Source organism: Arachis hypogaea, chromosome 6 (assembly GCF_003086295.3).
Source record: "Arachis hypogaea cultivar Tifrunner chromosome 6, arahy.Tifrunner.gnm2.J5K5, whole genome shotgun sequence".
Lineage (NCBI taxonomy): Eukaryota > Viridiplantae > Streptophyta > Magnoliopsida > Fabales > Fabaceae > Arachis > Arachis hypogaea.
The window spans coordinates 101,401,481-101,415,824 of record NC_092041.1 but is presented as its reverse complement, the minus strand read 5'-3'; the positions used below and the strand labels follow the sequence as shown (position 1 = coordinate 101,415,824).

At 35.4% G+C, this 14,344-nt stretch overlaps 1 protein-coding gene and 1 long non-coding RNA gene across 3 annotated transcripts; both read left to right on the top strand.

The window, feature by feature from the left end:
• The first annotated feature begins 296 nt into the window (after nt 1-296).
• On the top strand, nt 297-4,302 carry LOC112697167 (ACT domain-containing protein ACR6). 2 transcript variants are annotated; one of them, XM_072197428.1, is made up of 7 exons: nt 297-753; nt 1,167-1,212; nt 1,424-1,538; nt 1,729-1,796; nt 2,492-3,124; nt 3,525-3,629; nt 3,709-4,302. In XM_072197428.1, exons 1-7 carry the CDS (start codon nt 707-709, stop codon nt 4,048-4,050), a joined length of 1,356 nt encoding a protein of 451 aa, XP_072053529.1. In that variant the 5' UTR covers nt 297-706; the 3' UTR covers nt 4,051-4,302. The 2 variants fall into 2 exon arrangements, with proteins under 2 accessions (XP_072053529.1, XP_072053530.1); XM_072197429.1 differs by lacking the exon at nt 1,729-1,796 and having other exon boundaries at nt 354-753.
• Nucleotides 4,303-11,879: 7,577 nt separating this feature from the next.
• On the top strand, nt 11,880-14,338 carry LOC114924156 (uncharacterized). The gene is made up of 2 exons (XR_003810901.2): nt 11,880-12,418; nt 12,526-14,338. It is a non-coding gene; the product is annotated as an uncharacterized lncRNA (long non-coding RNA).
• The last annotated feature ends 6 nt before the right edge of the window (nt 14,339-14,344 follow it).

Sequence of the window (14,344 nt, the reverse complement as noted above, 5' to 3'; positions counted from 1 at the left end):
AAAAATAACATTAAATTTTTTTAGTACAGAAATCTCGTTGTCCTTTCAAAATAATTGTCAAACGTTGAATTTTTTTGTTAGAGGCCTTATTATTTTTCGAAATAATTGTCAAGACTGTTTTGAATTTTATTCAAAAAAAAATAATTGAAAAAGTTTGTGTATTTTTATTTTAATAATGATTTTTTTTATTTAAATAAAGAAAAAGCCCTGACCTGGCAGTACAACAGTACAACGTCATCCCCCGTCAGCATTCCAAATTGGATTCTAGATAATACCCCCGGTCGCCTTCCATTTGTACGGATTTGCCGCCAATCTATCGAACCACGTAACCGCTCTCACCGCCAATCCCGAACAGTTACGTCTTCCTAGAATCCAAAAAACCCGCAACTCTATTTTTTTTCTTTTTCTTTTTCTTTTTCTTTTTCCATCTCCTTAGTCCTCCTAAACTCCTAATTCTTCCTTGCACACTTCACACGCTCACGCACTCAGTGACTCACACAACAAAACACTGTACCCTCCCCATTCCTCTCTGTTTTAAAAAGGAAATCGCTCACTTTGCACTTCCACTCTTTCTCTCTCACTCTCTCATTCTCCTTTCTTCTTGGAGGAGTGCATGTAAAAGTACCTTCCTCCTTAATTAATTACTAATAACAAGGTCTTTGCTTACAGAGCTGCTGGTTCTGCTTCCAACATATACACACACAATATGGATGATGAATATGCTAAGCTTATAAGGAGGATGAACCCACCAAGGTAACTTCCTCAATTTCTTATTATTATGGGGATAGTTTAGTACTTTCCTTCATCTAGTACTCAAATACCTGGGGTTTTGCTTCTTTCATAAAAAATACACACACTACTACCAATTTTGGAATCACCTCAATTTTCCTTTTATTTCCAAATTATCTATTTTCGTTTTTTGAAACTTGTATTAGAAAATCAAAGTTCGCTGTGTTCAATTTTCGCACTGTTCGGCCAGATCTTCCCCTTCATTAATCATAATTTTGTTTGTTTTGTTTTTTCATGGACCTTTCAAATTTTCCTTAATCATAATTTTAGCATAGTCGATTTTGATTTATTGCTACTGTCTCAGAATATTTTTATGTGATTTGTTCTGAGGATCGTTATCAACATGTATCAAATCATGAATCTAATTGCTCCTGCAGGGTTGTGATTGACAACAATGCTTGTGAAGATGCCACTGTTATTCAGGTAAATCTTGTGCTATACCATCTCTTTAGGGTTTCGCCAAAATTGAATTGATAACAGGAAAGATTCTGTTATGTCGGTTATTTATTATTATTGTTATTTCAAATTTTTAATGTTTGGATGTTTTAGAATAATAATTTATCGCATTTTACTAAAAAATTGTTTAATTTTTCAGCCATCTACTTTCTTACTATTGAATTTTTTTTTTTTGTAGGTTGACAGTGTCAACAAACATGGGATTCTTCTGGATGTAGTCCAAGTTCTTTCAGATATGAACCTTGTAATAACAAAGGCCTATATCTCCTCTGATGGGGTGTGGTTCATGGATGGTAAGTTGGTAACTTCCTATTTTCATTGTTGCAAGCTTGGGGGGAAAAGAGAGAAAATAAAAAAGGGGGGGGGGGGTGTTAAGGATAGGATGCTGAAAGTATTATTAATTTATTATCATTATTTATTATTATTGTTGTTAGTTATTATAACTTTACTTCTGATTCTTGTTTTAATTTGATCCTTTTTCAGTGTTTAATGTTATTGATCATAATGGAAACAAGATCAGAGATAAGGAAGTTATTGATTACATTCAGAGGGTAGGAGTTCATGTGGTTTTGTTATTCAAAAACGCTAGGTGCACACCAAAAAATAGCCAACATATATTTTATAAATACATGTGTTGTTTTCAATGTGTATCTGTTTTTTAACCTGAATTTTATACAGTGGCTGATTTGTTGTCTAATTTTTTGTGTACACCTAGTGTGATTGTTTTTTATTTTATTTTATTTTTCTTGAAGACAATTTCATTCTAGTTTCTTATTCTTTGTGTCTATGGAAGGGTCATTTTTCTGGGATCCTGATTGTTTTGAATCATCATACTTTGCTGCTGAATGCATGAGCTGGCTATGAAACTAATTTACCATATTTGTTGCTCATTTTCGATATTCATTGTGATTCAGATTGATTCCCTTATCCCTCCAAACATTGTAATAATAACTTTCTGGATCCCATCACTTCGGATAGATATTAGATTTTTGTTAACACTTTACTGCCATCTAGAGTTCTGTACATTTGTGAAATTTTGACATTTTAATTATAAACATTATTATATTATTTGGGATGCCTGATTTAGCTCCCCAAGATATTCTCACCCAAATTTTCAAAGTTTCTTAACTGATCTCTGAATATAGGCATGATAAATTTTTATGAATAATATATGATCCTATTAGGATATACTATTCAACAAGATTGAAGTATTTGATTTGTTGTTTTTTTAACCCTGATTTTGCAGAGACTTGAAAATAATCCGAGTTTTGCACCCTCATTCAGAGAGTCTGTTGGGGTTGTACCTACTGAAGAATACACCTCAATCGAACTTACTGGTACAGACAGGCCTGGTTTACTGTCTGAAGTCTGTGCTGTTCTTGCGGACCTTCACTGTAATGTGGTGAATGCTGAGATATGGACGCATAATACAAGGGCTGCTGCTGTAGTTAACGTGACAGATGATTCAAGTGGACATGCCATCAAAGATCCAGTCTGCCTCTCTAGAATAAGGGATTTGCTTTGTAATGTTCTTAGGGGGAGCGATGATCCAAAGACAGCAAAAACAACACTTTCACCTCCTGGAGTTACAAATAGGGGCAGAAGATTACATCAGATTATGTTTGCTGACCGGGACTATGACAAGGTTGAAAGAGCAGGACAGGGAAGATATAGAGATAGGGATAGGGATAGGGATAGGGATAGAAGTCGATTACCTAATGTGACCGTGGTTGATTGCGTTGAGAAAGATTACACTGTGGTTACCATGAGAGCAAAAGATCGACCAAAATTGTTGTTTGATATTATTTGCACGTTGACAGATATGCAGTATGTAGTTTATCACGGTGTAGTCCAAACGGCAAGGACAGAAGCGTATCAGGTTAGCCAACTTTCTGTTTGCCACTTTGCATTTTAGAAATGATAGTTCACTTTTATAGATTGGAATGCTGAATTAGTTTTGGTGTCGAAACTAACCTTCATTTCTTGGCAATAAATAGTTTGAATACATTATTTGAATTTACTAGAGTTAAAACATGGAGATGATCTATGATAGGACACTGGAGTCATTTAATCCATGTGCTAACCCCACCTAGTGGGATAAGGGTTAGCTGTTGTTGTTGTGTTTGGATTCTGTATGATTCAAAAGTCTAACAATGTGTCAATCATTATGAACATGAGTTTCATTTGGCCATTCCATCGGCTTGACTCGCACATCTTTAGTTCACCTTTCTTCAAGCATAAACTTTTCTCTGATGGAACATTTTCCTCACTTTATCCAGGAGTTTTATATTCGGCATGTTGATGGTTTCCCCATAAGCTCAGAGGCTGAGCGAGACAGACTTGTACAGTGTCTTGAAGCAGCCATCGAAAGGCGGGCGTCTGAGGTATAGCAAGAAAACATTTGAAAGCTGTAATTGTCACTACTACTATTATTCAGTTGTGTGCTAAAATGTTCATATACAGGGTATGGAGCTGGAGTTGTGCACAGAAGATCGTGTCGGACTTCTATCGGATATCACAAGAATATTCCGAGAGAACAGTTTATGTATTAGAAGAGCAGAAATATCTACACAGGATGGAAAGGCAAATGACACTTTCTATGTCACAGATGTGACTGGAAACCCGGTTGATCCCAAGATTATCGATTCCATTCGCAGAGAGATCGGCGACACAGTCCTGCAGGTCAAACACGACTCGTATCTCTCACCAAAGTCCCCTCGAACAACAACAATCGGATTTCTGTTTGGAAATTTTTTCAAAGCTCGATCTCTTCAGAATTTTAAGCTGATCAGATCTTATTCTTGAGTAGTCTATTGTATACTCCCAGCACATATACCATGTTTCACAGTTTAATATGGTAGTGTTGTATAGATGCAAAAACACATCTACCTTTGCCCCCCTAAACTAAGGGGCATGGAAATTACTTGTACAGGAGAAAGCTTAAACAACTTTGTATATATAGTGTAAATGGTTATGTACAGTAACATGTTACTTGGGTTGTGTATGTTGTAAATAACCTGTTAGAATTATCAAGTACAAAAGATTAAATAGCATTTATCAGTTGGTGTCCTTTGCAATAGATTGGAGGAATCTATGGCCCATTGGTGTCTCTAATTATACTGGTTATATGACTATATAATTTCAGCAACACTTAAGAAGTTGTTAAATTAATGTATTTATTTATATTTTGGTAATATTTTTTTACTTTAATTTTTTAAATTAATAAATGTTAAATAATAGAAAATATTATTAAAATTGTATGCTATCAGTCATTATAATCATCGTATTACACACTTTACATCATAGTATACACTTGAATAAATAAATAATAATTGTATATTACCCCATTGGTTTTTTTCTTTAGAGCTGTAGCTGCATTGACGCAATTCTATCTTCATAACCAGTTGATAGGATAGGAAGGGATAATTTGATTTGATTGTTAAAATTTGAGAATAATGGAATTTTAAAAGGAAGGAATGTGACAATGTATATAAACCATTACCATTTGGCGTTCCCTTGTTATTTCTTGAAGCTCTAGAAAGTTTACTAGCACCGATCTTTTTCATCCATAAAATAATGGAATCTATGTCATGTGAACAAACCTTTATGCCTACATTGTATTTGTTGAAAGATAAGAATCAGGGACAACATCTTGGCCAACTTGCCAAATTTAGATGCTTCCTTATTCTGTATGAATAAATGAACCCAAGATTCTTGTATAGTTGTATGACATCCAAAAAAGTAGCTATTCTTTGAAGAGTTTTTATATCGAAAAATGATATTGGCACTATTCTTTGTGGACACTTATTTTTAATGGTTTGAAATATATATTTTTTATATCTCTTTTACTTTTTTCTAATCACTTTTAATACTGAAAGTGAAAGTAATCACTTTTAAGTTTTAATATTAAAAGTGAAAGATATACAAAAATTATATACACAAACAAAGTGCATATAACAATGAGTAACGAGTACAATGCAATGCAAGACGAGTCACTTAACATCTTTCGTTCTTTGAACGACAGTAAAATGGCGTTTTGCATCTTTGTTTGAGTAACGTTAACTTCTATACTTAGTTCCCAATTATAAAGGCATAATAATTAGCATTTTTATTTTGCCATCACAAAAGAATTTCACTTTTTCTTAAAAAAGTGCAAGGATATTTCTCCCAATTATATGATTCACTAGCCAAGTAGCCATGATTTGTCTAATCCCGATGACGTATTTTGGAAGTGTGTTGATGACAAATGGCATAAGCAGTAAGCACATCTGTTAGTAGGTCGAATCTAACGAAAAGTCACTCAAAAATATCAAAGATGTGATGCATTACGTGGCACATTTGTGACTCGGAAGAAAAAGAAATTCACCAACCATATAACTAATAATAATGGCTGGTGAATTGACGCAAAAATTCATTTTTTGTAAGATTTAAAACTTAAACTTTGTGTGTGGTTTCACTTTCACCAGTTCATTAACATTAATTAATTGTTAATATAAACATGACTCCAAACTTGGAACGTGCTTATCTTGTGTACCTGGCTGGCTTACTGGCTATTACATGATGAGATTTACTTACCGTAAGATTAGATTAATTAGGTAAACAAATTCTAGAAGTTTACATATTATTTTCAATATAGCCAAATGTTACGCCAAAAAACACGGAAAAAAATAATGTTTGGGTTAATAATTAAATTAGCTTTTTAAAGATAAAATATTTTTTAATTTATTCTTAAATGAACTTTTTAATCAAATTAGTCATTCAAAAATTACGAATTAATTATATTTGTCCTCTAGTAATTTCATTAATATTTTTTTTCAAAAGTTGATGTTGTAAAACGTTAATTGATAACATATATAATACCTGATATGTCTAATTGGGTATTGACTAAATATGTTTATGAAAATTTATTAATTTAGTCATTTTTCTCAATTACAAAAATCATATTCTTAATATGACCTAGTGACTAAATTGATAGATTTTCATAAATATATTTAGTCAACGTCTAATTGAACATGTTACGTGTCATATATGCTATCAATTAACATTTCACATCATCAATCATTGATAAAAATTGTGAGTGGAGTAACTGAATGACAGATATGATTAATTCGTAATTTTTGAATGACTAATTTGATTGAAAAAATCTTTCAAGGACGAATTTGAAAAATGTCTTATTTTTTAGGGACTAATTTGACTATTAACCAAATAATGTTTCCTCATTTGGATGGACAGAAAATTAAAAAAAAATAAACAAAAAGTATAGAACCAACTATGTCATAAGCTAGTATGAGCCAATCCCCTTTTAATTCAAATTTTCTAAAAAAATAAAATATAATTACTATTCAACAATTTCTTTGATTCCATTCTCACTCTCACACTAAAAAGAACATCACAAATCCTAATCCCTCTTTTTCAAAAATCAATGCCGTGCATCTTTCTCCCCAGCATCACACACCATCTTTGCGCACCATCGTCAAGTATCCTTGTAACTTTCGTTGCCGTCGTTTCGCACAGAGAAGACAACTACGCGCCTCCACTTCATCCTCCTCACATCTCATCGTTCATCGTCCGTGGATTCCTTTCATCCATACCACGACGTCGCGCTCCGAATCGAAAGCAGCTATGTCATCCGCCCTCCTTCACTTCGCATTCATTGCGTGCTGCCTCCTCGCCTCGAGTTGCAGGTCGCCGGCAATGACTTTCTTCTTCTCCATGCGTCTGTCGCTACCATAACATCTTTCTTTTTTAATAATTTTGGATGTATCATTTTATTATGTTTTAAATTTTTTTTAAATAATTTAGAATTTTTAAAATGAATTTTGAAATTTTGAAATTTTTAAAATAATTTTCAATTTTAATGATACATTTTTTAAATAGCTTTAGATTTTTTCATTATGTTTGGATGTTTCTCATGATAATTTGAATTGGCGTTCTCTCTAAAGAACTTCTAAAAAGTTTTTGGATATCTCATTTTTTGCTAGATCTTGTTACGTTTCGGATGTTAATTTCTTTTATTTGGTTTTGGATTATTCCTTTTACTGATTTTGGATGTTTCTTTTTTCTAAGTTTTAGATATTTTTTCTTATATTTTGGATATTTCTTTGTTTTGGATTTTGGATGGTTTTTTTAATAATTTTATATGTTTCTTTTCTTAGTTTTCAGATTGATCATCTAGAACCTTCATTACAAATATCTATCCTACCATATTTCTCTAAATACTTCTAGATTGTTCCATAGTACTCTTCATACTCCTATATACATTCACACTCTTCTAGAATACTATATGACATTCTAGAGTCTTCTAGAATCTTCTAGGATATTTCGGGACCTTCTATGACATTCTAGAATGTCCCGAAACCATCTAGAGCATTCTCAACACTCTAGAAAACTATACAAATACTATTAAATCTAACCTTCTAAAATTTACCATGACATTCTCCCCCACATAATGTGCAAACGTCCTCATCGTGTTCTGTTCATAATAGCGCTCTAAGTGTTCTTGGAATCGCCACAGATATTCATGAGCTTCCTAGCTAGCTTCGATTATCGGGAGTCATTTCCACCTGATCAAGTATTGGATACTTGGTGGCACTCCTCTTCGTTGCATGATGCGATTAGCTAAGATCTCTTCGATTTCTTTATCGAAGGATCTAATCACCACAGGTGGAATACTACTCGAGTCACCTCTATTCGGTTCATCTTGGTCTTCATGATATGGTTTAAGCATACTCACATGGAAGATCGGGTGGATCTTCATAGAGGGAGGGACGTTGTACTTTGTAAGCAACCTCCCTAACACATCCAATGATCTAAAATGGCCCTTCGTATTTGCGGATTAAGCCCTTATGAACTTTGTGAAAGGCTTTGAATTGTTGTGGAAGAAGTTTAATCATAACCTTGTCTCATACTTGATAGCTTACATGTCTCCTCTTTTTATCTGCCTATTTCTTCATCCTCTTTGCAGCTTTATCAAGGTAAGAATGAGTGATATCTGCTTATTCTTCTCATGACTTAATCATATGATAAGCTCCTAGGCTCTTCTCTGAGTAAGAGGAAGAAAGAGAGTGTGGTGTAAGCGGCTGTTGTCCGGTCACAATCTCAAATGGACTCTTCCCTGTGGACTCGACACTTCGCAAATTGTATGAGAATTGAGCAATGTCGAGGAGTTTTATCCAATCCTTCTGATTAGCGCTTATAAAATACCTCAAGTAACACTCGAGTAAGGTATTCACTCTCTCAATCTGTCTATCGATTTAAGAATGGAAGCTTGTTGAAAAATGAAGCTCCGACCAAAGGAGTTTGAACAGATTTGTCTATAGGTGTCCTGTGAAGTGTGGATCTCGATCACTAATGATGCTCTTAGGCAATCCCTAGTACTTCACCACATTCTTAAAGATAAGTCGTGTTGCTTCCTCTGTAGTGCAGTTAGTAGAGGCAGGTATAAAAGTAGCATACTTCGAAAATCGATCCACTACTACGAGAATAGATCAAAACCTCTCGAACTTTGGTAAGGTAAGGATGAAATCTAAAGAAACACTTTTCCATGGTCACTCTGATAGAGGCAGAGGTTCCAACAACCCACTTGGTTTCTTTTTTTAATCTTATCTTGTTGGCATATAAGACAAGTATTCACATAGCTCTTCACTCTATCTCTCATTTGAGGCCAATAATAAGAAGATTAAATGAGTGTCAAGGTCCTTCGCTGACCTTGGTGACCAGCCCACTTGGTGTCGTGGCATTTTCTCACTAATTTTCTTCTTAGATTTTTTCATTTATAGATGTATAATCTTCTCCTTTTAGTGTAGAGAAGGTCGTCTTCTAGCCAAAAACGTTTAGTCTTATCTTTTCTAGCCAATTCTACCAATTTCTTGGCTAAGAGATCATGATGAAACCCTTCTTTGATGGTATGCAAAATATCTCCTTCGACCATGGAAATGGCTGCCATCCTATATGGTGCTGAGACAGGCAGTTTCGCTCCTAAATCCAATTCAATCTTAAGGTCCACCTTCCTCCTAGGTGGTAGTTGTTTTAGTAACTCGGGATACATCACATCCTTATTTTTTTCAAGGGCTTCCTTGATTTTAGGGCAAACAGCTTCTCTTTCAGATGTTGACTTCTCTTGTAATAGATCCAAATATGTAATTTCTCCTTTCTTAAACCCTTTCTTGACTTGCATGGCAGAAAGCATCGGTAGTCCTCCAACTTTAGAGACTATAGGGACCATGCATGGAGACCTTTTCTCCATGACGCATACTATGTCGTAGTATGGCATAGGTATTATATTTGCCTTCCTTTGCAAATCGAACTCGATGACTATTTTGAAATTGTCCATGGGTGCTACTGAGAAATCCACAAGGCCCTTCCAAGAACCAAGAGTCATCTCAACCCCTTTTGCTATTCCCTTAAGGGGTTCACCCTTGGTATTCATGGGTTTGAACGAACCATTTTTTTGGTGATCTTCAACTCAGGCCTCTTTGCTTCATCAGGCATGATGAATTTGTGTGTAGTACCAGTGTTGATCATAGCAGTGACGGATTTTTCATTATAAAGGTTTTTACATACATCAAGCCTTTCTTTCCTGCAGTGCTTGCCTCTTTGCCTTTCACAACATTCATGAGTTGGATAGATCCAACACACTCAGTTACTTGAGATTGAGCCTCTCGTTCCTCGGTGATAGATGCCAGAGTCCCTAAATTGGAACAATCCTTCATTTGGTGTGGTCCCTTGCGCACGAAGTATCCTCCTTTGGACATAAAAGCCTTTTTTCTTTTCCTCATACTCTTTCTTTGAAGAGTATTTCTCTTCTTTCTTGGTTGAGAAACTCTTTCTCATGTCTCTCCCACCTTTAGTAGAACTAAGTTTGGAGGAAGACTTGGATTTAGAGTTTCTTCTATGATACTCAGTGAGTGATTCGGCTACCACAATGGCCTCATCGACATCCTTAACATTCTTTCTTTGTAGTTCTTGCTTTGCCCAAGGTTCGAGTCCATCATTGAAGAAGAACAATGCATCCTCTGATGCTAAGTTCGAAATTTGAAGCGTGATAGTAGTGAACTCCTTTATGTAGTCACTAATCGTATTCTTATGCTTCAACTCCCTCAACTTCTTCCTTACTTCATAAAACACATTCTCAGAGAAGAATTATCTTTTCAACTCCCTTTTGAAATCTTTCCATGTGACTATGTTGCAATCACCCTTTTTCTGTATTTACGCAAAGTAGCATTATCAGAAAGGTAGAGAACTACAGTGCATACCTTTATTGCTTCTTCGACTACCCCTTGGCCTTCAAAGTATCTTTTCATTTGCCATAGGAAGTTCTCCACCTCTTGAGCGTCCCTCACGCCCTTGAACTCCTTTGGCTTTGGGAGATCAATCTTTGTCGTCTCCCTTATAATGGTTGGTCGAGATTTTACCTCCTCGAACTTCCTCAAATAGCTTCAACGAATTCTCAAGCTTCTCTTTGATTTGGAGTATGCTTTCTTTGAAAGCATTTAGTTCTCCTAACACGTGAGTCTCGAGAGTCTCCTTGTCATGTTCTATCCTTTGGAAGTGCTCATCCATAGAAAATAGAACATTCTCTAATATAGAAATTCTCTCTTCTAAGAAGTTAGAGTCTTTACCTCTAGGCTCACTTGAAGAATGGGCCTTCTTTCCTCCCCATTGAGAAGGAATAGCATCCCTTCCCCTTTGAGACTCAACATGCTTCATGGTTCCACCAGAAGTCATACCCACAAATCACTTATGCTCCTTCTCGAACCTTGCTCTGATACTAAATTGTCCCGGCCTTAGACACTCCAACGCTATCGTGACGGTACTCGAACTTACTCAACCTCTTGAGTTAAGACCAAGTCAGCCTAACCCTCAAATAGTTAGAAAAAAATCTAAGAACACAATAGAAATGAAGTTTTGGTGAAAAGAACACTTTATTACTCAAGTATTTGTTACAAATGACTCACGCACTTAAACTCTAACTCTCACTCTCTATTTATAGCCATCCACCTCCTCAATGGATGATTAGGATTAAAATGGACAGTCCAAATTGATCATCCAGAACCTTCACTACAAATATCTATACTACCATATTTCTCTAAATACTTCTAGATTGTTCCATACTACTATTCATATTCCTATATACATTCATACTCTTCTAGAATACTCTATGACCTTCCAGAATCTTCTAGAACCTTCTAGGGTATTCTGGGATCTTCTAGGATATTCTAGAACATTCTGGAACCATCTAGAGCATTCTCAAACACTCCAAAAAATTATACAAATACTGTTAAATCTAACCTTCTAAAATTTACCGTGATAATTTACTTTAAAAGGAGTCTTGTTTTTCAAGATTTTGTTAGCGATTTTTTCTTTTCAGTAAAATGTTTGCAAATCTTTTATTTATGCATTAGGTTAGCAATTTTTTTTGTCACATAACTCACACCACACACTCACAAACTCTACTTGAGAATTTTTCATCTACTATCTCCAATGATACTCTAATTTAGAAATGTAATTTACAAGGCTAATAAATTTTTCACTACTTTTAGAGTCTCACCACCGTTAACAATTTTTTTTAGTATCAAAATGGAGTTAATGTCCAAAAAAATGACAACAAAAGAAAAAAAAACTAATTACAAATCATACGGGATAAGGTGACTCCTCTCTCATCCTCATTCAGATGCTAACTAACTCTGGGGGTGGAGTGTCATAGAACAAAAAATCTTCTTCTAAATCTAAGCTTTTTCTAGCTAGGTATCAGCACATTTATTATCTTCTCTGTAAATTTGTACAAAATAAATTCTCCAGTCATTCTTTCTTAGCTTAAAAATTCTTCTGACAAAAGAATTAGGATGCTTGGCTTGGTTTCTTTTCCCAGTTAAAAATTTCACAACAGCTGCAAAGTCGCATTCAACCACTACTCTTTTTATACCCATTGCCCAAGCCATTTTTAATCCTTCAAAAATGCCCTAGAGCTCAGCTTTAAACATCGAGCAATTGCCAATATTATAGAGGTGAACTCAGCCACCCATCTTTCCTCTTCATTTCTAATACGTCAACCACATCCAGCAATGTCTACACTTTCTTACAACGAGCCATCCATGTTTAGCTTCACCCATCCTGGCGGTGGCAATGTCCAGCATATGTCGATCTCCCTAATCACTCTTCTCTTCTCAATCAGGTGAAAATTATCCGTTATTTATTTAATCTGTGTCACTTGATTGATGATTTTCATGAGGCTAATGTGGTCTCTTGTATCTCTCTTCATGGGATTCTTTGTTTCTTCAGTACCAGAGCTTCAAACACGCTACAATGAATAGATCCTTTTAGTCAAATTTGTTGCTCCTCCCAAGCTACTATTTTAGGTTTAATTCCATCTACTCATACCAATTTGATTCATAGAATTGTTGTAGAAATTTAGTGAATGAACCCAGATTGTTGAGGCTTTTTGACAATCATTTATCAAGTGTAATTGATTTTTTAGTTCTCTCTAGCAGTAATTGCATTTCCATTATCTCCAAAAAACTTTGCCTGCCTTATGTTTGTAAAAGTTCTTTTATGAAGAGCACTCTACAAGAAGACTTTGGCATGGTGGGTAGAGGTGTCAATTGAGTCCAAGACCCTAGAACTGGCCCTAAACCCTCCAAAATAATTCTAGCCTATATCTCCAAAAATTACAAAATCATATTTTTTAAGACATGTCCCTAATTAAGTCCCCCCTTCCCCTCAAAAAATTAAAACAGGATTGGCCCTAAAAGCCTTAGAATCTTATCTCCTCCTCCCTGAGATGCTAAAATGGTGAAACCTGCTGAATATGTGAAACCTACGGGTGCTCTTCCTCCTCCTCCTCCTCTGATTCTACTTCTGCGTTCTGCTCCTCCAACGATGGTGGCTGACTTCTGCGTTCTGCTCCTCCTATGATGGTGGTTGTCCACCATCGGATGACGCAATGGCTGCTCCTCCTCCCTGATATTATGAACATTAGAAACAAGGATGTAAGTTTAGCTAATATTTATAATTATGGTGTCCAGATTGTTGTTGGTGATAGACTGAGAGCAAAGTTTTGGGTGCACAAATTGCTAAAAAAGGGCTGCTGAACGATTCTTTTCCTAGATTGTTCATGGTGGTAGTAGATCGAGATTGTATTTTATGAGAATTTAAGGTATAGGACCGGCTGGGGGTGGAATTAGAATCTACAGTGGCGAAGATCACTGTAAATATGGGAAGAAGAAATGCTTAAAAAATTGCTTCAAGTCTTAGCGAAGGTGGAGTTTTCGAGTGGTAGAGAGGACGAGGTAAAATGATTACATGATAAATCAGGTGTCTTCTCTGTTAAATTCTTCATGTATGTATATTATTCACAAGACAGACAAGTCGAAGATAAGGGAGGGTTTCTTTCTCTAAGAAACTTGTGAAAAAAATGTCTTCCACCAAGGGTTGAACTTTTAAAGTGGTTTGTGTTGCAGAAAAAGTTCAATACAAGAGAAAGGTTGTCTCGATGTAGTATTCTTCCTTTGGAAATAGCTGCGTGCCTAATATGTGGAGGTGAGACAGAAAGTATTTATCACTTATTCTTCTCATGTAACTTGGCATGGAAGCGTGGTCAAGGTGCATTAAAAGAAGGGGAATTGTGTGGTTATGGCCAGGAGGTGTCAGATCCTGTTTCAACTCATGGTTAGAGGCTTCTAGTGCTAGAGGAGAAAAGAAGGTTTGGACTATGGTGTTCTTAACAACTATCTGGTGTATTTAAAAGGTGAGAAATAAAAAGATCTTCAATGGTAAGAATACGAATCTAAATGCAATAGAATGAGAGATTGAGCATTGGTGTAGAACATGAGTGAAGGGCCAAGCCATACATGTAGCAAAGTGAGATATGGATAGTACATGAGAGACCTAAATTAAGAGCCTTGCCTAATGATTTGGAGTTATATTGATGCTTGATTGTTTATTAATTAGTTATGTTATTCGTTCTTTTTGTGGGTGGTTGTTTTTCTTTGTTTGTCTTATATACTCCTGTATTGGTTCAAACTTTATCTCATTGTGGGATCTTACTAGAACTATAAAAAAAAAAGAAAAAAAGAAAAAAGGAGTTATAGCATACTATCTT